At 43.1% G+C, this 21387-nt stretch overlaps 1 protein-coding gene across 2 annotated transcripts; it reads left to right on the forward strand.

The window, feature by feature from the left end:
- Window positions 1-154: 154 nt before the first annotated feature.
- zdhhc8a (zinc finger DHHC-type palmitoyltransferase 8a) lies at window positions 155-20628 on the forward strand. Of its 2 annotated transcripts, XM_066651421.1 has the most exons (10): window positions 170-405; window positions 11697-11818; window positions 13230-13387; window positions 14353-14525; window positions 15161-15263; window positions 16033-16124; window positions 16542-16671; window positions 17062-17176; window positions 18098-18195; window positions 18726-20628. In XM_066651421.1, the coding sequence occupies exons 1-10, from the start codon at window positions 302-304 to the stop codon at window positions 19665-19667; spliced, it is 2037 nt and encodes a 678-aa protein (XP_066507518.1). In that variant the 5' UTR covers window positions 170-301; the 3' UTR covers window positions 19668-20628. The 2 variants fall into 2 exon arrangements, with proteins under 2 accessions (XP_066507519.1, XP_066507518.1); XM_066651422.1 differs by lacking the exon at window positions 11697-11818 and having other exon boundaries at window positions 155-405.
- Window positions 20629-21387: the final 759 nt, after the last annotated feature.

Below are 21387 nucleotides of genomic sequence, written 5' to 3' on the forward strand. Positions count from 1 at the left end.
TGGGTGCTCGTGGTGCCACGCCTCAATCGGTCACAAACCACGCCTACCTCAATATATACCACGCCCCTTTGTACAAACCACGCCCCCTTCGGACACTATTCCACGCCCCCGGTGTTTCCCCCCTCAGGAAAGTGGATGTATTTACGGTGAGAGCAGTGGGGTCCAAGCTGTGTTTGTGTCCGGTTCTCCTCGGCCCTCCTCGGTGTTTACGGACCTTCCTCGGCTGCGGGAGCATGCGCCGAGGTGTATGCGGTGAAGGCGCAGAGTTTGCGGGGTTTTTTTGGCCTGAAACAGAGGCAGAATGCCCAGCGGCTCCTCGCAAAGGCTTTCAGCCGCAGCGTTTATCCCCGTCTCCATCACCGCAGCGCTGCTCTCCGCCGCCTCCACCGGCTTCTTCGTCTTCACGTAAGTTCCCTACTTCCCTCGTCAGTTTACCTCAGAGATAAGAGTCTGAGCACATGTTGGGACCCCCACTTTTAAATACACTTGTGTACATTTTTAAAATTAATACAAGTCCTCATACTCTACAGAGAACGCATTAATTCACTTGTTGTGTGTGTTTATTTGCTAAATATGTGCTCAAACCATGGCCAAATACAGTATTATGCACAATTCAGTTGTGTTTTTTTCTATTTTCCCTTGTATTTAAAGCAGGTATGCTAAGAACAATAAAAACATCCTCCTAAAATTAGTACAACACTGCCATATTCAAATATGTGGCCTGTAGAGAATGTGTTTTGACTTATTTTCACTTAGAAACTCAAGAAAACTTCTTTGAGGTACCCAATCTTTTGCATCCTGTCCTGATTCTCACCTGTTGTGATTTGTGTATGTCACGTATTTCATCGTGAGCAGTGTAATCTTTTTCTCAACATGTTTGTATCTAATGTGTAATAACCAGCAAACATCCACCTTCCCCCTTCATCAGAGATGGAGCCCTGGATGCTTTACGAGGCGTAAACCAGTTAGATATGTGTTTGAGTGAAGCTAGGTATGTGCAAAACAACATCTGCTTTCTACCATAGCCTTCTGTAGAAGGTTCTCTAGAAGTCATGGCCAGCCCTAGCACAGTCAGCGCTTAGAAAACTAAACTTTTATTGCTGTCTGGTCATGAGATACTAGTTTACAGACATCACAATCAATCAGTTGAACAAGGTTTTATAAAAAGTGACTTATTAAAAGCCACATATTGATCTAATCTTGGCTGTGCATTTCCACTTTGAAACTTCAGTGGAACTCTAGGTAGTATTTTTCCTTGAAATTACAGCTTCAAAGTCATTGTGGTGCTTCACTAACCTGTCGTAGGGAGAATAGGCCCTCTGTCTTTGCTACTGTGGGCTCAGCATGACAGAAACTACACTATGTAACTTTTGGAAAAGGGTAAGAATTATTAGTCTTATTTTTTTATGTGTTATTTAGCTTTACTTGAAAAGGAAAAACTTTTTGGACATAAAAACTTTAGTTAACAAAGCACTGATGTTAACATTACTCCACAACGTTTATAGACTGCCTTTTATTTACTTTAACGTCCAGTCAAAACTGCCTTTAAAGGCTCAGCACCAGCGATATGAAAGTGTCAAACAAATAAATACAGTGGAATTTGAGTTCCTAACTTGTGTTTATTGAGAGTCAGAAAACACGTTATTTCTTACTAATTGAAGGAATAAGGTTTAAAAGACCGTTGGTCCCCCCCCCCCCCAACGGTGTTGGGAAACTCTAATAGGCGTCTTGCCTGTGACGTAGATGGTGGACAACAACTCTAGAAGCTGCACTTAATTTAATGCAAAATGACGAAAAGGTGTGTTGTTTTTGGCTGCAATCATTCAATGTACAGTGGGACATCTGTGCACAAATGGCCCAAAGATCCCAAAATATCCAGAAAATGGACTACATTTCTCAACTTTAAACGGGCACTTTGGAAAGGATCATCCTCTCACTCCGTTATCTGTAGCTCATTTCATTGGCGCTTTTCCAACAATATGGGCATGTAAGGACACCAACGAAAAGTGTTCAAGAGCCTCTGTAACATGGAGGTAAACAGGGTAAGGACACTCACTTCGCCTGTTTTAGTTGGTGTTAGTTAACGTTAGCTTGACTCGCTAAACTCGGTGTCTCAGATTATACTCGGCTACGTAGCTGCATTACGGAGGTTTATAGTGTCGGAGGAATTCGAGTTCGACTTCGATCACATTTACAAGAATAACGGTACCTCTACATTTGAGTTTAGCTTATTGCTAGGCTATTGTCATGAATAATGTTGGCTATTTAGCTAGATACTGTCATAACAGTCAGTCATAACGGTGTTTTACCGTGGCGTTGTTCAGCTGTTGTCCACCAGTGACGTCACGGTCGCGTTCAAGAATTTCCGTAGCGAGCTCGGGTTTTTCCGTCAATTTAATAAAATTGTCAGTTTTAAAGCAAATTAAGCAGCTATTTTCATTTTAATTCATACTTATATATGTCAGTAACTAAAATAATGTGAAATATTCATGGAGGTCCCTTAAGTGGTGCTTAGCCTTTAAGTCCAAGTTATTAATTTGTCAGGAGTTATTTCTGAGGAGACAGTCACAATGTAAACCAGTGTAGAGACCTAACAGCCGTGCCAGACCTGGTAAACCACCACAACCTGACACTCGTCAGATGAACAGCACTTAAAGCCTTCACTCTAGCTTCAGATTTGGGAGTGATTGGATCACATGAAGCAGAATATGCAACAAACACCTAAGACTGGACTTTGGATGTCCCCAGCAGTGTCCAGGCTGGGCACACTAATTACTGGAAGACTTGATATGAGGCTTCTGTTTGATTTATGTATGACTGACATAGGGACAGGCCAACAGCAGTTAATAAGGAAAACCCTTCAGTGGACCAACCCTAGTCTTCAGTCCAGATGATATTGGTGCTATGTGAGTGGGTAGATGGGATGAAGCTGCCGTGTTGAATCCACTGCTCTCTGATCTTTCCTGCCATATTTGTCCCAGTTTTGGTAAGGTACCCGCAAACACTGCTGGATATTGGTTGATCGGCTCCAGCAGATGGGAAACTGGGGATTAGGATTTGTGCATTCCCATCTGGAGGGAATATAACAGGGAATCAAATAGTGAATGCCCTGAGAGCTGAGATCATCTGCTCATCCAATATTTCTCATGAAATCAGGTGTTTCAAAATAGTGGGCCTCCTCTTGCTGCAGCTATGGCTGTTTTTCCACTACAACAGGGAACTCCTGAAAGTAGCAAACGGTGCTTCAGAGAACGTGGATCCACAGCTCCAAATTCTGAATTTACATGCTGGATTCAGTTCATTAAATCTTCAGGAGCCTTGTGTGGCTCTGATTAGAGCTGCAATAAAACACTGAACAATGATCACTAGGAACAAAACAATCAAGGACCAGTTAATTGTACAATATTGCTGCCAGACTCCGCTGGCGTAGATCAGACAAGACCGTTCTGTGGATTAAGGTTGTTGCGTAATTTTTGTTTTATGCTCATGTTGTTACACGTATAAGAGCCTTAGGGCTAGAATTGTAGCACCACGTTTGCCTTCATTTGTAACATTATTAGTGTTTTCCCTGTGTCTGAGTGGGTTTCCTCTGGGTGCTGCAGTTTCCACAGTCCAAAAACACATGTTGGTAAGAGGATTGTGTGTGAAACCGTCCATAGGTGTGAGGTTGTGATTGACTGAGTGTGTGTGAGGGATGCCCTGGTGCCGTCTTCAGGGCGTGTTCCTGCCTAACTCCAGTGATTCGCCAGCGATAAGCTCCGGGACCCACAGTATCCCTAACCAGGATGAGTCGGTTACAGAAGGTTACAGGATTAGAACTATGCCACTACTGACCACAAACACTACCACAGTCCTAAAGTAGCTCCACTACTCAGACGCCAGTGCTCTAGGGGGCATTTAAACTCTTGTAGCCCACACTTGGCACTGAGTGTGGAGTCCTTAGGCCGGTATGTGGCTTCTCCAGGATATTTCAGTTCAATTGGTCAGTGCTTTTCTATGGAGAATTCACTCATTAGAAGGAATATCCACAAGATTTTGGCCATGATCAAACGTGGCTAAATATGCATGCAATTATGTAAGCTCTCTTGACTTGTATTTACAAAATGGACAACTGAGTGTTCAATAGCTTTGGTAGTAGCAGCTGTTACAAAGCTTGAATTCTGTCAATAATGTAGTCTACTTCATATAAGACAGTGTACATATCCAGTCCAATGAGCCATAACTTTAAATTACCTCCTTGTTTCGTTCTCAGTGCTGCCGGGACACTGACATGGTGGTGGTGTTTTGTGGTGGTAGCAGTGGATCAGACACAGCAGTGCTGCTGAAGCTTTTATACTGTGCCCACTCACTGTCCACTCCTTTGGACACACCTACCTTGTTGGTCCACCTTGTAGATGTAAAGTCAGAGACAGTAGTTTATCTCTCGTTGCACAGTGTGTCATGGTCGTCCTCTAGTCCTTCATCAGTGTACACAGGACACGCTGTTGGCTGGATATTTTTGCCTGGTTGGTTATGCTCAGCCTAGAAGTGACACCGAGGGTTTTAAAAACTCCAGGAGCACTGCTGTGTCTCATCCACTCGTACCAGCACGTACCAGCTGTTTTGTTGGGGTCCTAACCAAAGTTTAAAGTGCAGTTATTAATTTACATCTTTTAATTTTAGAACTACAGAGTGCTCGTGTATGGTCAGTGAAGCTGACAGAAAGACACAGTGCTTTGGCTAAACGGTGTACAGCTAATTATTCTTATAAACCTCATTGTTCAGTGTTTCCTGGAGGCTTTGCCAGCTAAGGAATTTATTTTTTTCCCTTTCAGAAGCTTCCTATCCATCTGCAGGTGCGCTCACACTGCGGCATTACTGAAGCGCACAGCTGCTTTCCAGCCTGCAGTGGCAAGCTGATGTAAGGCAAGGTTTTAAAAGGGGCTTATTTATGATATTAATCTCAGGGGCTTGCCATTGAGATAGATTGCCTAGTGGCAGTGCCAATACAGCCACTGAGAGCACTGGAGTCCATCTGCTCTTTGGGTGCAACCATCAGTCTTACAACATGAAGAATTAATGTTGGACCTGACAGCTTTTCTTTGCTTAGAAATGTAGCTGCTCTTAATAGTCCCTCTGCGGTGCAAGAATCTTATCTCACTAAAGTCTCATTTATCTGCTGAACTGATTTCAGTGAACGGTACATATATAAATATAATGGAACTATATAAAATGGATCTGTGTTTAATCTTGATGAACGATAGGACTGCAATCTTTAAACAGTTCAGCACCACAGTGTTTGCGATTGCCATCATAATATTTCTCCAGAGTGTCTTCCAGCCAGAGGAGAGAGGCTTGAGTTAACAGCAGAATGTCTTTCCCACACACTGCGTTGAGCGTCCAATTTAAGGGATCAATAAGGCTTTTTTTTTTTTACCACCAACAATAGCAAAAAGAAAATGTATGAACACAATTTTTACATTTACAAGTGCAATACATATGCTTTAAAATGAATCATATTGCTTTATTAAACTGGTTCATTCAGAGTCTGTAAAGAAATTCAGGCACATCCAGGCCCTTAGGTGTCAGTATACTGTCTGATGTGGGGGATAAACTTTAGCGATTGCTCTTTAAAATAATTTAAACAATATGCAGTTGACCCCTCACTAGAGCTATATATATCATAATATATTTCTTAATTTCATTCAATACGATATAATTCTGATATCAATATCACAACACTAGGGGTGAGCGAAGCAGGTTAGTGTCGCAGTCACACAGCTCCAGGGACCTGGAGATTGTGGGTTTGAGTCCCGCTCCGGGTGACTGTCTGTGAGGAGTGTGGTGTGTTCTCCCTGTGTCTGTGTGGGTTTCCTCTGGGTGACTGTCTGTGAGGAGTGTGGTGTGTTCTCCCTGTGTCTGCGTGGGTTTCCTCCGGGTGACTGTCTGTGAAGAGTGTGGTGTGTTCTCTCTGTGTCTGCGTGGGTTTTCTCCGGGTGACTGTCTGTGAGGAGTGTGGTGTGTTCTCTCTGTGTCTGCGTGGGTTTCCTCCGGGTGACTGTCTGTGAGGAGTGTGGTGTGTTCTCCCTGTGTCCACGTGGGTTTCCTCCGGGTGACTGTCTGTGAGGAGTGTGGTGTGTTCTCCCTGTGTCTGTGTGGGTTTCCTCCGGGTGACTGTCTGTGAGGAGTGTGGTGTGTTCTCCCTGTGTCTGTGTGGGTTTCCTCCGGGTGACTGTCTGTGAGGAGTGTGGTGTGTTCTCCCTGTGTCTGCGTGGATTTTCTCCGGGTGACTGTCTGTGAGGAGTGTGGTGTGTTCTCCTTGTGTCTGCGTGGGTTTTCTCTGGGTGCTCCGGTATCCTCCCATGGAAATTACTCCACCTCAGGGCCACTTTCCAGCGTTCTTCACTGTGGCTTAATGACTCATGTAAAGGACGTATGCCATATTATGGGTAACTGCATGATGTAATTACATAAACAAGTCTGAATCTCATTAATATCATGATATGGATTTTTTTATTGTTTTAAAAATGATATTATTGTGAATGATACAATATGGCACAGCCCTACACAACACCCACAGCAACTTCACTAAATAGCCTCTCTCACTTTCACATTTACCTGCTCTTTCTGTTATAATTCTTCTCTTAAAAACGGCCAAGAACTGAAAGTAACATGACATCACCATCACACAAAAACACTTTGAAAATGTGTTTAAAAATCACATTGTTATTGAAACATTTTATAGTGCGATTATATATTGATGTTGAATTATTGTCCAGCCCTCCCCCTGACTCTTATCTCTAGTTACCACTCTGCAGTTCAAAAGCCATGTTATGCAAATGGACAGGATTGGTTACTTGGATTTATGATGTAAGAAACACTCACTCTGTATATCCATGATTTGAGACAGCAGTTTAAAAGCTGAAATGCTCACCCAGGAACATTGCCTTCTTATTTCGTGCGGACGTCTTCCAGCATATAAACAACATGTCGTCTTGAATAAACACTTGATTTAACCTGGAGGAGCTTTTTAAAGGCTCATATCTACACAATATCCCCATTGTCAGTGTAGTATCTGAAGTTTTGGTGAAAAAGCTCTAACTTGATCTCATTTGACTGTGAGACCCAGTTCCTGTGAAACTTATTGATGTTTATTGAGCTTGGAGCGACTGCCACTTACACTCATGGTGCGATGACAACAGAGACTTTCTCCTGGCAATTATTCGAATGGTTTGACGGTTTGAAAGTGTTTAATTGTACGTTTGAGACTTGACTCGGATCATAACCTACTCTTGAAAGTCCTCTGATGTTTCAGAAAGGTGAAATATAAACAAGAATAAAGACTATACGTCAAGCAGTTTGTAGGAATGACTGAATTCCATTACATTCAAGGAGCTTTTAAGGAGCTTCAAGGGGTTAGCCCCGCCTACTGCTCATTATCATATTTATGTCTATGAAGTTGAAAATGAGAACGGAGAAAGTGCAAGATATGTATCAGCAGCGGATGACACTCCTGCTTTTTTTTTCTTTTGTCCTTTTATTTTGACACTTGAGGCTTTCAAGCAGTAAACACAACTGTAGTCTTTGCTTCCTGTGGCTTATCAGATTTATTGGATATGTATGGAATGAATTTTGGGTCAAAATTCTACAAAAGCATAAATAAATCTGACGGTGTGGGCGTGGCTTGGTCCCAGAGGAGGTTACAGAAGTACATGTTGGTTCAGAATCATCAACCAATGGAGATCCGAGGTTAACACCTTCTTCTAAGACCCTCCCACCTGTGAAATGTGTTCCAAAACTCAGAAGCAAAAAAAAAAAAGCAGAAGCAAAGAGAGATTCCAGAAGAAAAAAGACTGAAAACAATACAAGCAAAGACTTGCTAAACTCAAAGGATAATGAGTATTAAATGACATCAAAGAGTATTAAAAGTAAGTAAGTATCTTTTAAAATAAACGTTCAATATATCTTTGTTTTTAATTCGTGTACGTTTTGTTCTTGATTTTAAGAATTTTTCCTTGCATATTTATTTATTTATTTATTTATTTATTTATTTTCTTTCGTAGAACTTTGACACAAAATTCACTCCATAGAAATGCAGCGTATAGCTGTGGAAAACAAAAACAAACGATTGTATTTTCTTTTTTAGTTTTATCACGTATTAAACGTTTTCCCGAAGAAGAAGCAAAGCTGAAGTGAAGCTAGGACTTTCTTTTCACTGTTAACTTTTCAATTTCATTCCCGGCCACGGGGCATCGCGGTGGCACCACGGGTGGCGTCGCTGCCACATAGCCGCGGGATCTCATCGTCCTTGTCTGATCCTCACCTTTGGTCGCTGTCGGTGAGGAGATTGCGGTGTTATTCTGGTGCCCTCCAGGTGCTCAGGTTCCCTCTCAGCTGAGTGGTGGGGGTGAAACTTCCAAAGCTGGGAGTGGGTGAGTGCCCTGCCATGTCTGTAGTGCTTTAATGCCATGTGCCCACTGCTGTCGCCATGAACAGGATGAAGTGATTACAACTGATGAATGAATGATTAAAGCTAAATTTGTTTAATATTTTTGACTGCATATTTGAGCACATGGGACAAAAACGAGTGTGGGGGTGATTTTCAATTTAATGTTTTAATTACAGCATATATTTTGGGGCCAGATTTAAGTCATAAGCTGCTGAAAGCTTTAAGTCCTGTCTGATATCCTTTCAGTGGAAGTCAATGTAAAATACTTTTAAAAAGTAATTTTGGAGCATTTCTATTGGTGCATTCCTAATGAAAATGGGAAAGACATTGGAGAAATTTTGTCTTTGGACACTGACAATATGCAGCTTATACATTAAAAGATAATCATTTTTACGAGTCTATTATTTCTCTTGTTATTTATTAATAAACCTCTGGTAGTTCCCACTATTCACGAACTCAGTTTAGACCTCGGATATGTCAGGCATCTATAGGCTCTATTTGAGCGTAAGGGGGAAACAGCATTTACGTATTTATTTATATAAATACATAGCAATGTTGTGGCTGACACCCAACCACGTGGGGGTTGAAGGTTCAGATCTGTTGTAATAACGCGTGCATCAGAAGCATTTTTGAGGATGCACAGACTTACATTAGAACATTATATAAGTCATTAGTACGTGACGGATACATATTCACGATAGGCCTTTCTGCTCAGGCGTTCACACTAACAGCATCGAGAGCTCAGATTTAGAAGTGCTTGGCAGTTTCATTAGGAATTGGAGCTTGTCTGTGTGGGCTGCAGTGTAATGAACTCTCCCTGTGCTCCAGATGGCCAGAAATCAATGTTGGTCAGGTCTTGTGGAGGCATCCGGAGTAATCCCTTTGAAAAGAAATCAGGTTCTTAAAGGGAAAGGGGCTTTGTCCTCATGAGTTTTCTACTGAAAGGCACCTCCTGTTCATGGAGTGACCCATATAGCATGAGTAATGTACTTTGTTGTCGTCTAGGATGGGATGGGTATTTTTAATGCAGTAATCCATCACACGGAGGGCTGCTTATCCACCATTTCGACTGAAACTAAGACTACTGAGAGGTAGTTTAGTCACTTCGCTGTTGTAAAAGCTCCTCATGCGTTCATTAGTGAGGATGAGGACGAGGACTGAACGGTTGGATGGTGCTCCTTCGCTCCAGAGAACCCAAAATGGCAAATTCTTATTGATACTTGGTACTCGGCAAACTGAACTTATGCTCATATTCAGCTGCTTCTGTCTACAAACATTTGGACACACAGTGTGTGTGAAATAAAGCCAGGCCTTTGATGCTGCACACATTGTGTATTTGCCAGAAATGATGTGAAAATACTTTCTCAGAAAGTGATTGGACCCACTCTAATTGGGAATCAATAGCTTTTTATAAGCCTCTTGGAGTAGAAGGAAGTCTTTGGCACCGTGTCATTGTTTACGTACTTGCGAACCCAAGCCGCTGCAATAAATAACGTCCAGAGACATAAACAACATTAGTCAGATTTCAGCATTTATGAGGATTCACGGGCTCCAGTATCGTCTCATTCTGCTCGTTCCCCAGATGCCAGGAACAATTTAATCCTTAGAGGAGAGGCCTTTGGAGAAAATGATTCCCCTCGATTTGAGCACATTGTTGACATATGGGTATTGTGATGCAATTATGGCTTTTATGGAGTTTTGTCACCAAGTTTTATTCCTCTGTTTAAAGAAGAAACGCATTCGATTTCTTGGCTGGTGTCACGGGAGGTTTTTGCATACGGATTCCCGGAGGTTGCTGATAAGCGGCCGATGGTTCGTGATCCTGATTCCGTAATCTGGGGATTATGGGACTGCAGCTGGCGAGGCAGCACACGCATTCCTTTAGGGAGAGCCTCTCCACCCAGCCCCTCCCCCTGACCCTCATTACTGGAGACACCAGCCACATGGAGCCGGACCCAGGACGAGGCCACTGACCTCTGTGCTGGTTGAAATGGTGTCCAGACTGGCGCTTAATGGGATTAATTTGGGTCTATAAAATGGAAGTGGAGCATTGCGTAATCGCAAAAATATAACATCAAAACATTTGAAGACGTTTCCGTAATAGATGTTTTACTACAGCGCAGACAACCTGCACTAATATTAAAAAAAAAGATGCTGGTCGATGATGGACTGTAGAAGTAGCCTCGCAGTGGATGGCTTGATTTTACACCACATTTTTAACTGACAGTACTTCACTGAATTGCGTTTTAAATTAAAGCTGAAGCTTCATGCTACTAAACTGTTAGCTTCTGAGCTAAACACTCACCGTTAGACGTCATTCTTCCTCAGTTTAATAATGTCTAACAAGGTTAATCAAGAGCTGGTCTCTGTTAACGCCACACGGTCCCTTGTGTGGCCGTTCCACCGGTGGAATGGAAATCTACCCAGATATTTATGATTAATATTGCACATCATAATGATGCACACACCTCTCAACAGTAATGGCCTTGTAGAGGTAACAGTTTTCAAGGCTGCAGAACCCATCTGTAAATCTAATGCTTTTCAAAACATACCAGTTTGTTCCATTAAAAAGAAGCTAATGTAAATTATATTGAAGCTTTGCGTTATAGAAAATGCTGATATACGTCATGTTCATCGAGCCCACACTCTTTGAGCTCTGCTTTAGAGAAAACAAGGCTAATGAAATGGGCAAAAGCGTCCATCGGGCAGTTTGCTGTAGAGACCTGGCCAATCAACAAATCATGATCAGTGCATCCCCAGCCTTTCATTTAAGAATCAATACAGAAGAGCCGACCAATACAATCCAAATTTGTCTGACAGCTGAATGAGTGTGTGTCTGATCTACAGCCCCATCAGTTGTCCAGAGGAAACATGATTACCTTTCCATTTAATCTCCGTCTGTGGATTTGAATCAACCCTCCCACCCCTCACCCCCGACTAATCTCATTTTTTTTTTTTTTTTGGGCTTTATCCACACTTTCATCTTGATAGTGTGAAGCTATATTGTACCCACAGGCTATAAGGGTAGATGAAAAGTCTTAGTTAGACAGGCCAGTGCGGCTTGAAATCTTTCAACATCATCTGATCAAAAGGACTTCTAAGGGACTGAATAAAAAGTTCCATTTTCTGAAGAATGCTGAAGCAGCACATTCAGGCTTGGCCTTAGACGGTCACTACACACATCTGAACTGCAGTAAACGTTGAGGAATGCTGGGCTGTAGCTGTAAACATGGTATCTGACCTCTCCTTTGTCCCCCGTGTCTCGCAGGTGTCCTTGGCTGGCTGAGAACATGTCTCTTGCTTTCCCACCATGCGTCGCCATCACCTTCCTCTTTGTCATGGCCAATTTCACCATGGCAACATTCATGGATGCTGGCGTGCTCCCAAGGGGTCAGTCCTGTTACGTTTATTACAGCCATGTCTGAAATGCTGAAACACTCTTATTGAGGAATTGTGGTCTGTTTTCAAATTTTCTACTGAATGTGCGATTGTTCATACTTCAGACACTTCTATCAAGACAGACTTATAATGTCAATGTCATATTCCTGCTTAAGATGGGTACTGAATCTTACGGTGGTTTCCACTGCACCTACACTGCTTGACTCTGCTCGGCTCTACTTGCTTTTTGGTACCGGGTTAGACTTCCATTACCACAGCTCCCCTCTGAAATGAAAATGATGATGTCACTAACACGGACCCCAAGATTTTTGGTGTGTTTTTGGGATCGAACACATATTCCGCACATCAGTTCAGACAGATCAGGCTTTCGTCTGCCACCAATACAAGGAGTGTTTTAACCTCTTCAAAACATTTCATTCATTATCTGTAACTCTTATCCAGTTCAGGGTCGCGGTGGGTCCAGAGCCTACCTGGAATCATTGGGCGCAAGGCAGGAATACACCCTGGAGGGGGCGCCAGTCCTTCACAGGGCAACACACACACACACTCACACCTACGGACACTTTTGAGTTGCCAATCCACCTACCAACGTGTGTTTTTTGGACTGTGGGAGGAAACCGGAGCACCTGGAGGAACGCATGCAGACACAGGGAGAACACATCAAACTCCTCACAGACAGTCACCCGGAGGAAACCCACGCAGACACAGGGAGAACACACCACACTCCTCACAGAAAGTCACCCGGAGGAAACCCACGCAGACACAGGGAAAACACACCACACTCCTCACAGACAGTCACCCGGAGCGGGAATCGAACCCACAACCTCCAGGCCCCTGGAGCTGTGTGACTGTGACACTAACCTGCTGCGCCACCATGCCGCCCCTCTTCAAAACAGTATGGTTTAATTTTCCCAAAAAAAAAAAAAAAAACACCAAATGTAATCACTTTTAGCCAACTGGATGTCGGCTTTTTGTCGTTGTTGATAGGTTTTTCTGGCCATTCACCAAGCAAGGTTTACACCTCAAGTTTTAGTTCCTACTCTGCTCGTTGGAACCATGATGTACCAGGTAGCACATTTGCTAATGGAAAAGCAAAAAGCGGTTGAGTCAAGTAGAAGAGTGTAGGTACCATGCAGTAGAAAAGCAAAGCTAGTTTACCATATGGAGGGCAGAAGTGTCACAGTAAATTACATAACCAATATTAACAGTCCGATTGGCTTGTTGTGAAGTACTCTCTGAATATTAAAGGTTTCTGCGTTCACAATGGGTGCATCTTATAGCAGCTGAACTCTCTCTCTATATATAGTTTTTTTTAATGTTTTTGTTGTTAGATTATGACATATTTTCATTATTCTTCCCAGAAGATTAATATGTCAGTGTAATTTTAATATATATGTTGTAGCTAATGAGGATGAAGACAAGGACGATGATTTCCGAGCTCCTCTCTATAAGAACGTGGAGGTGCGGGGCATCCAGGTCCGGATGAAGTGGTGCGCCTCCTGCCACTTCTACAGACCTCCACGCTGCTCCCACTGTAGTGTATGTGACCACTGTGTGGAGGTGAGTGAGGGCTGGGTGGGGGTTGGAGAGTGTGTGTTTGTGCATTCATATGTGTCTGGGAGAGGCGGGGGGGGGGGTTGAGAGAGAGGCGTAATGAAAAAGCAGGTTAATCCCCTTTGCCCGATGGTTTTGTCTCCTCTTAGATGAAATCTGCATACAGTCAGCCGTATTTAGGCGGCCAACAGAGTATTATGCACTGTCTGCCATTCTTTCAATTCTCTAATGAGAAAAAAAATCCTGCTGTTTAAAAGTTCTCTGAGCCGGTGTTTCCCTGTAGCAGAACACGAGCTCCCTGCAGATACAGTTAGAAAAGTGTATAAACATAATATAAGAGTTATAACAGTGTTCAATTCATATTTATATCCTTCTCAGTGTTAGGACCGACCTGATATATCAGTTGGCCAATAATATTGCGTGATATTATTGACCTGCAAATTTATCGGTATCTTTATCATTAGCAATTTTACCTTTTTTAGGACATTTAAAAACAAAAAAGAAGTAGTAGTTAACATCATATGTCCACTTCATTTGTTTTGAACATTTTATAAAATGTATTATTTCCATATTTCCAATATTATACACAGCAAATTCATTAGTGTTAAATTAACATTGAGAGTGTTAACGAATGTACGATTTCAACACTGGAAAATTTGCTGGGTATAATTTTTAATTGTGTTTATTTGAGTCTTAAAAATGTGACAATAAAGAATTGAGAGTCTTTCCTGAACAAAAATTGAATTAAAATAAATATTAAATGATATCTGTTAATAATGGTTATTGCAATCTTTGCACGTTTTAATGTTTTTGCACCATGTTGTTCTTGTTAGTCAGGCCCTGTACTGTACTTACAGCATCTTTTGATGAATATACATTGTAGTAACATTAATTAAAATAAGAACGAATTTAATTTATATGTGGATTAATTGCCTGTGATAAATAATCGACAGTGAATTTACAACTCTCAGGACTTTGACCATCACTGCCCATGGGTGAACAACTGCATCGGAAGACGAAATTACCGCTTCTTCTTCCTTTTCCTGCTGTCTCTCACCGTGCACATGGTGGCGGTTTTCTCTGGAGGTCTGCTGTACGTGTTGGAGCACCTGGAGGACCTGTGGGCGTTACCTGCAGCTGTCACGTATCCTTAACCTATACTCCATACAAATTAGTGACTACATACAGAAAGAGCAAACTTGATCACTCTCTGTATTCTGGTTCCAAACAATGGAAATCTATTCCAAGAGCTGATTTCACACAATTTGCCTCTAAAAGTACAGCATTAAGTGCACATTACACAGTTTTGGTTCACCGTAGTAAATGGTAACATCTCTGTGAGCAGTGAAGTTCATAGCTTTGGATTTATATCTCCATCCCTACACGCCTGGAAACAGTCTGGGATTAGTACGTAGCTTACTGTCATTTTATTTGAGGGATACTTCAACCAAACTAATCAAGTTAATCTGTGTAAGAATATATTATGTGTTAATACTGTTGATACCTCACAGCATTGAGTGATAACACTATGATGGTCTTAAAGGGTTAATAAGATATGTTACCTTTCATAAATTACTATTATATATTTAGGGGCACTCTTGTGAACAATTGTAGTCCAACTGATGGTGGTAGAAGTCTTTTACATTTTTACATTGGCCTCTCATTTTCTATTCACGGTGTTGTCCATGACACTATCCAACCTTTCATTCATCAATAGCAGCATTAGCATTGGCACGAGTATCTCTGTAAGAGCACTGCTCCTTGACTGCAATGGCTCAGCCTGGCTGTTATGAGTGTGTCGGGCCTTTTCTTCATCCCTGTCATTGGTTTGGCTTGCTTCCATCTAGTGCTGGTGGCAAGAGGACGAACCACAAATGAACAGGTGAGATCCTAAATAACTTATTAGAGCTAAATCACTATGGCGCTAAATATCTGTTGTAAGTATCATTTTTGAAATTGAGATCTTAGAGATACAAGTCCAAATTCATCCGTCCATGATTCTTAATAAAGCTTCATAAATCACCTGCTAAAAGATATTTGACCATAATTATTGCGTACCTAGGGTGGCACGGTGGTGCAGCAGGTAGTGTCGCAGTTACACAGCTCCAGGGGCCTGGAGGTTGTGGGTTCGAATCCCGCTCCGGGTGACTGTCTGTGAGGAGTGTGGTGTGTTCTCCCTGTGTCTGCGTGGGTTTCCTCCGGGTGACTGTCTGTGAGGAGTGTGGTGTGTTCTCTCTGTGTCTATGTGGGTTTCCTCCGGGTGACTGTCTGTGAGGAGTGTGGTGTGTTCTCCCTGTGTCTGTGTGGGTTTCCTCCGGGTAACTGTCTGTGAGGAGTGTGGTGTGTTCTCTCTGTGTCTGCGTGGGTTTCCTCCAGGTGACTGTCTGTGTCCGTGTGGGTTTCCTCCGAGTGCTCTGGTTTCCTCCCACAGTCCAAAAACACACGTTGGTAGGTGGATTGGCGACTCAAAAGTGTCTGTAGGTGTGTGTGTGTGTGTTGCCCTGTGAAGGACTGGCGCCCCCTCCAGGGTGTATTCCTGCCTTGCGCCCAGTGATTCCAGGTAGGCTCTGGACCCACCGTGACCCTGAACTGGATCAGCGGTTACAGATAATGAATGAATGAATGAATATTGCGTACCTCCTTCCTTACAGGTGACTGGAAAGTTCCAAGGGGGCGTCAACCCCTTCACTCGAGGTTGCTGTGGCAATGTGGAGTTTGTCCTGTGCAGTCCAATCACTCCAAGGTGACAGACCTGCTTGTGTTTCTATACTGCATATTCCTACAGAATTCATTAGAGCCTACATTTCTAAACAGGGCTGAGTGCAATTATTTTGACCCATACTGTGATTTAAAGTTGTAATTTAAAATGTACTTAACTGTTATTTTAGCCTAGAGGATGACATTATTTGAGGCTCGCATTCTGCCACTTAACGCCACTTAACGCCAACATGCGTGTGATGTTGTTGCACTTGGGTGTTTGGATCTGTGCTTTTAGGTTAAATTTAAAATAAATATAAAGTGTGTTGATTATAAAGGCAGTGACTAATGGCTGAAAATAACACTCTTGCAAAAATGGTTTCAAATTATTACTGTTTTAAAAAATCTATATTTGTTTGTTGTCTTGCTAAAGCCACATCACATCTTTGCTCTTCATTTTCAGATACATTGGTAAGATCGGAAAGAGACGACCTGTCTGTGTACAGCCCCCATTCCAAAAACCAGAGTCTCTCAAAATGTCCCCTTTAAAAGCTGCAGACAATGGGATCCAAAAGAAAACGCTTGTCATAAAGGTAGGAAAAAAGCCCCTCCCAAGTTGCGAGTGGTTATTTAATATCGTATAATACAGTAATGTCATAGAGTATGACTACCACAGTCAGCCAGACTTTAGCTCTGAGCAATCCAGCTCCTAATCTAACAGGAGTGTACCACCTCTCTCTTTATGTCTTCTCAAATTATACCTTATGGGCTCGTGAAGAGCCTATTTTAAGATTTTAATCAAGGGATATGAATGTGTCGTGCAAATGAACTGTCTGTGTAGCAGCCTTTGTTTCCTTTCTAACGGCAGGAGGCAGATATCAGGGTGTCTTTGATGGTGCCTTAACTAGAGTCGCGCAGCCCCATTTAATTCTCCGCCACTTGTAATGGGTACATTCATATTTTACTTGTTTATCTCCTGACAGAGGCAGTCCCCAGGAGTGCTGGACGTTCCTGAGCCTAAAAGGCCAAACACTCCACCCCCTCTGCCCCCTAAGCCTGACCCTGTTCTGCTCAAGAGCCACCTGGCTGCGCTGGAAGGTGGGCGTTCGTGTCACTATTGTACCTTAAATGTTTCATCAGTGATCTATTGTAGTTTTGTGCTCTGCACAGCGCCAGGGTCTTGGGGTTGTGGGTTCAGTGCCTGCCTCAGATCACTGTCTGTGGGGAGTTTGGCTGTGTTTTCCCTGTGTCTGCAAGGGTTTCTTCCACATGCTCTCGTTTTCCTCACATAGTTCAAAAACACACGTTGCTAGTTGGATTAGCCATGTGTCTATAAGTATGTGTGTGTGTGTGTGTGTGTGTGTGTGTGTGTGTGTGTGAGTGTGTTATAGCCAGTGATGAACTGGTGTGTTCCTGTCTTGCACCCAGTTATTCCGGGTAGGATCTGAACACACCTTGAACAGTTACAGAACATTAATGAACGATAAAAGTACAGTATAGCACTTATAATATTTTGCGGCACGGTGGTGCAGCAGGTAGTGTCGCAGTCACACAGCTCCAGGGGCCTTGAGGTTGTGGGTTCAATTCCCGCTCCGGGTGACTGTCTGTGAGGAGTGTGGTGTGTTCTCCCTGTGTCCGCGTGAGTTTCCTCCGGGTGACTGTCTGTGAGGAATGTGGTGTGTTCTCCCTGTGTCTGCGTGGGTTTCCTCCAGGTGCTCCGGTTTGCTCCCACAGTCCAAAAACACACGTTGGTAGGTGGATTGGCGACTCAAAAGTGTCCGTAGGTGTGAGTGTGTGAGTAAATGTGTGTGTGTGTCTGTGTTGCCCTGTGAAGGACTGGCGCCCCCTCCAGGGTGTATTCCTGCCTTGCGCCCAATGATTCCAGGTAGGCTCTGGACCCACCGCGACCCTGAACTGGATAAGGGTTACAGAGAATGAATGAATGAACTTATAATATTTAAATTTCTATTAGATTTGGAATTTTTTTTTTCTTAACTGTTAATATCTTGTCTTTCTCAGAGAGCTTACTGCACTCCAGAACTGGCCTGAACGTGAGCAAAATAGGTCCGATTATAGAGTCACCTTCCAGAATGCATTACCAGATTCCCAGGGATCAAGTGAGTATAGAAAACGTAAAGTGTGTGTTTTTGATCGGTGTGTTTGGGCAACACATTTTGTTTGACTGATTCCTGTAAGAACATGGAAAATTCTGTAGATTTGAATGTCACCAAACTACAGCTTTAAAACATGCAATTTGAGTTGTTGTCAAGGTACCCTGCAGTTATATGCAAAATTCGAGTGCCTTTGGTCAAATTACATGCTCCCATAGTAAATGTTTTGTTTTTCAGGGGTCAGTGTTTTGATTTTCCAAGTGAGAACAAGCACACTTTCTTTACCGAGAACACACTAGTGCACATTACAATGCAAATTACTATTTTGTGTTGTATATAATGCAGCAGGCCTTGTACAGGGTGTATTCCTGCTTTGCGCGTAATGAATCTGTGTAAGCCTCAGAACCACGGAGAAGTGCTGAACGTTTAAGATAATTCCCTATCAGACAATTCTTAAGAAATCAACAACACATGTAAACAAGGCCCAGGATGTCCATATTTCTGCAGTGACTGCACTTTCATGTTTGTTCATTCAGATGAGGAGAAGGGAGAACCCGTATCTCCATGTGATCAGTAGATCCCAGGACCAGTCCCCCGAATCCAGCCTGGATCAGCTGGAGAAGCAACCTCCTCTCTCGGCTCACTCTCTCCTGCAGTCCGGCACACTGCCGTTGAACTCGCTCACCCTCAACTCCCGGTCGCTCAGCCTGAAGCATGCCCACCATCGAGGGGATCGGTCCCACCTGATTGGTCAGCGTACCGAATCGCTGGCTCCCCGTCAAGCGCAGAGTGTCATGAGTGGACGTGCTGGTAGCCTTTCATACGACAGCCTCCTTGGGCCATCTGATCTTACCCAACGGGGAGCTTTTCCTCTGGTTTACCGTGCTCCCTTTCTCCCCATGGACCCAAGCAGGGGTCCAGCTGACCCCCAGCATCCATCCCCCCGTGCTTGCAGCCCTGTTTTCATGGCCGCAAACAGACAATCACCACAGCACCGCGAGTCCTCACCGGTGCGCTACGACAACCTCCCGAAAGGCCTCATGGGCTCCATACAAGAACTCGAGGAACGCGACAAACAGCAGCAGCAGCTTCAGCCCATGATGCAGGACGCTCTTTGCCTCTATGACACACCCGGAAGGAGAAGCCTACCACCCGAGCCTCCGTCTCGAGGCCCCACACCACCAGCCTATGGCTCCCGAGAGTTCCTCATGAGCAGCGCTGCATACGGCTACAACAGCCGGACTCAAACGGCTTGCTCCTCCACGTCCTCACTGAGCCGAGCCCCCAGAACTTCCAACTCGCCTCTGGGCTCCAGTGTGGCCCTCCAAGGCCGCTCTCTCTCTCCTTCAGCCTACCGTTCCCTCGAGCGTCAATCCCAGCGCTCACCCTCAACACTGCCCGGTCCATTGCCCACCTCCTCTTACACTGCCCACAAAACACTGGCCTTCATCACTTCCACAGAGCGGAAAGACCCATAGTGCTGACTCTCCTTCCCTGCGCCCTTATATGTTATAATGGAATATTATAAAACCATTATTATTGTGTCCTGGACCAGTTACCAATGGCTTCTGATAGCAGAGAGGCAGATAAGTTTCCCCTGTGTCTGGCAAAGACATGTCCGTAGACTTATTCTGCTCAGATAAGCCATTTCAGACTGTGATGAATTAATTCTAATTCACAATATTTTTATCTCTTTTTGGTACACTCTTAAAAATAAACGCATTCAACAATGTATTTAAAAACAACGCTATAAAAGAACCAAAATCTACACATTTTCACAGAAAGTGAACACTGCTCTTGGGTCTTAAGGAAATGTCTGGTCAAAGCATGGTCATTATGAGGGGAAAATACTCAAACAAAGGGTGGTACAGATCTAAAATGTGTATTTCTAACAGCAAAAAAGCAGCCAGTGATCTCCCAGTATCCACATGGGTTTCCTCCCACAGTCCAAAAACAGGTTTGTAGGTGGATTGGCTACATATACATGTCCATACCTATGAATGTGTGAGTGTGTGTCGCCTGCGAAAGACTGGCGCCCCCTCCAGGAATAAGCGATCACACTTAGTGAATAAATAAATGGAAAAAAAAAACAAAAAAAGGGCAGCCAGATCAGAGCGGCTTGTTGAATCCCATGTTTTCTGACTTGGGTTAGCCATAAAATTGAGTTGAGTTGTCTTGGATTAATGTTTGTATGTTTGGTAAGCGTTCCAAACACCAAAATATATGCACAAGCACTGAAAGGACAAAAGCCATAAAGTTCCTCCGGAAAAAGGTTTTCATTAAGAAGCCAAACCAAACCTAAGATTGAGCCTAACATACTGTAGGAAAAATTCAGGAGTACACTATGCATATAATTACCTAGCATTATAGCTATCTATCCAGCTAGCAATAATATTTCTAGGATTATTCTAGAAATTAGCTAGTTGGCTAATTCGCTAATCTAGCCTGTATGTTCATATATATATATATATATATATATATATATATATATATATAATATCTGTGATTTCTTTGGAGACAACAACCTTCATCCAGGTGCTGGAGGACCAAGACAAACAGCAACAGCTGCTGCTGCCTCATGCTGTCCCACAGCCGCTCGTCCAGGTGCCACCATTTTGTGGCTACTCCACACTGCCCAAAAAATGTTGGCTTTCATTTTGTTACCTCAGACCTCAAATCTGAGTCTTGATTCTCCCAATTCAGGCTTTTGTGAATTACGATGGTAGTCGTTTTTTAACATGTTTTTGCCTTATTTCATACAAGAAGATAATAAAACCAACATTAATATCAGTATTTCAAGCAGTGTTTACCAATGGCTTCTGTGAGCGGAGAGACTGAGGAGGATAATTGTTTGTAGCAAGAATAGGACGATTATTAGCTTGATGCTAAAAGGCAGTCAAAATCAATTTCAGACGGTCAGGATGTAATTCATATTTAAAGGTTCAGTGTTTGGCTTAGGTAGGCACAAAAATGGAACATGTTAACTCAATATTTCTCAACTCTTACTAAGAAAAATGAAAGAAAATGTCACCTCCACTGGGAACTCCTTCTTGGAAGGTGGAGAGATTGTTTTAAATTCAGAGTGAGATGTCAAATCAAAATGGCTGCTCACACGGGAAGTGGTAATGAATGAAGAAATGTCTTTTGATACCTGGCTGCATTACTGTGTACCGGGGGCAGGGAAAATGATATTAACCA

The sequence above is a fragment of the Hoplias malabaricus genome, chromosome 18 (genome assembly GCF_029633855.1).
Source record: "Hoplias malabaricus isolate fHopMal1 chromosome 18, fHopMal1.hap1, whole genome shotgun sequence".
Lineage (NCBI taxonomy): Eukaryota > Metazoa > Chordata > Actinopteri > Characiformes > Erythrinidae > Hoplias > Hoplias malabaricus.

Excerpts from the sequence above, each read along its gene's own strand:
- zdhhc8a (XM_066651421.1), top strand. The coding sequence starts at position 302 with ATGCCCAGCGGCTCCTCGCAAAGGCTTTCAGCCGCAGCGTTTATCCCC. Across the intron at positions 406-11,696 it reads ACCGGCTTCTTCGTCTTCAC|GTGTCCTTGGCTGGCTGAGA; the intron begins GTAAGTTCCCTA and ends CGTGTCTCGCAG. Across the intron at positions 15,264-16,032 it reads GACGAACCACAAATGAACAG|GTGACTGGAAAGTTCCAAGG; the intron begins GTGAGATCCTAA and ends CCTTCCTTACAG.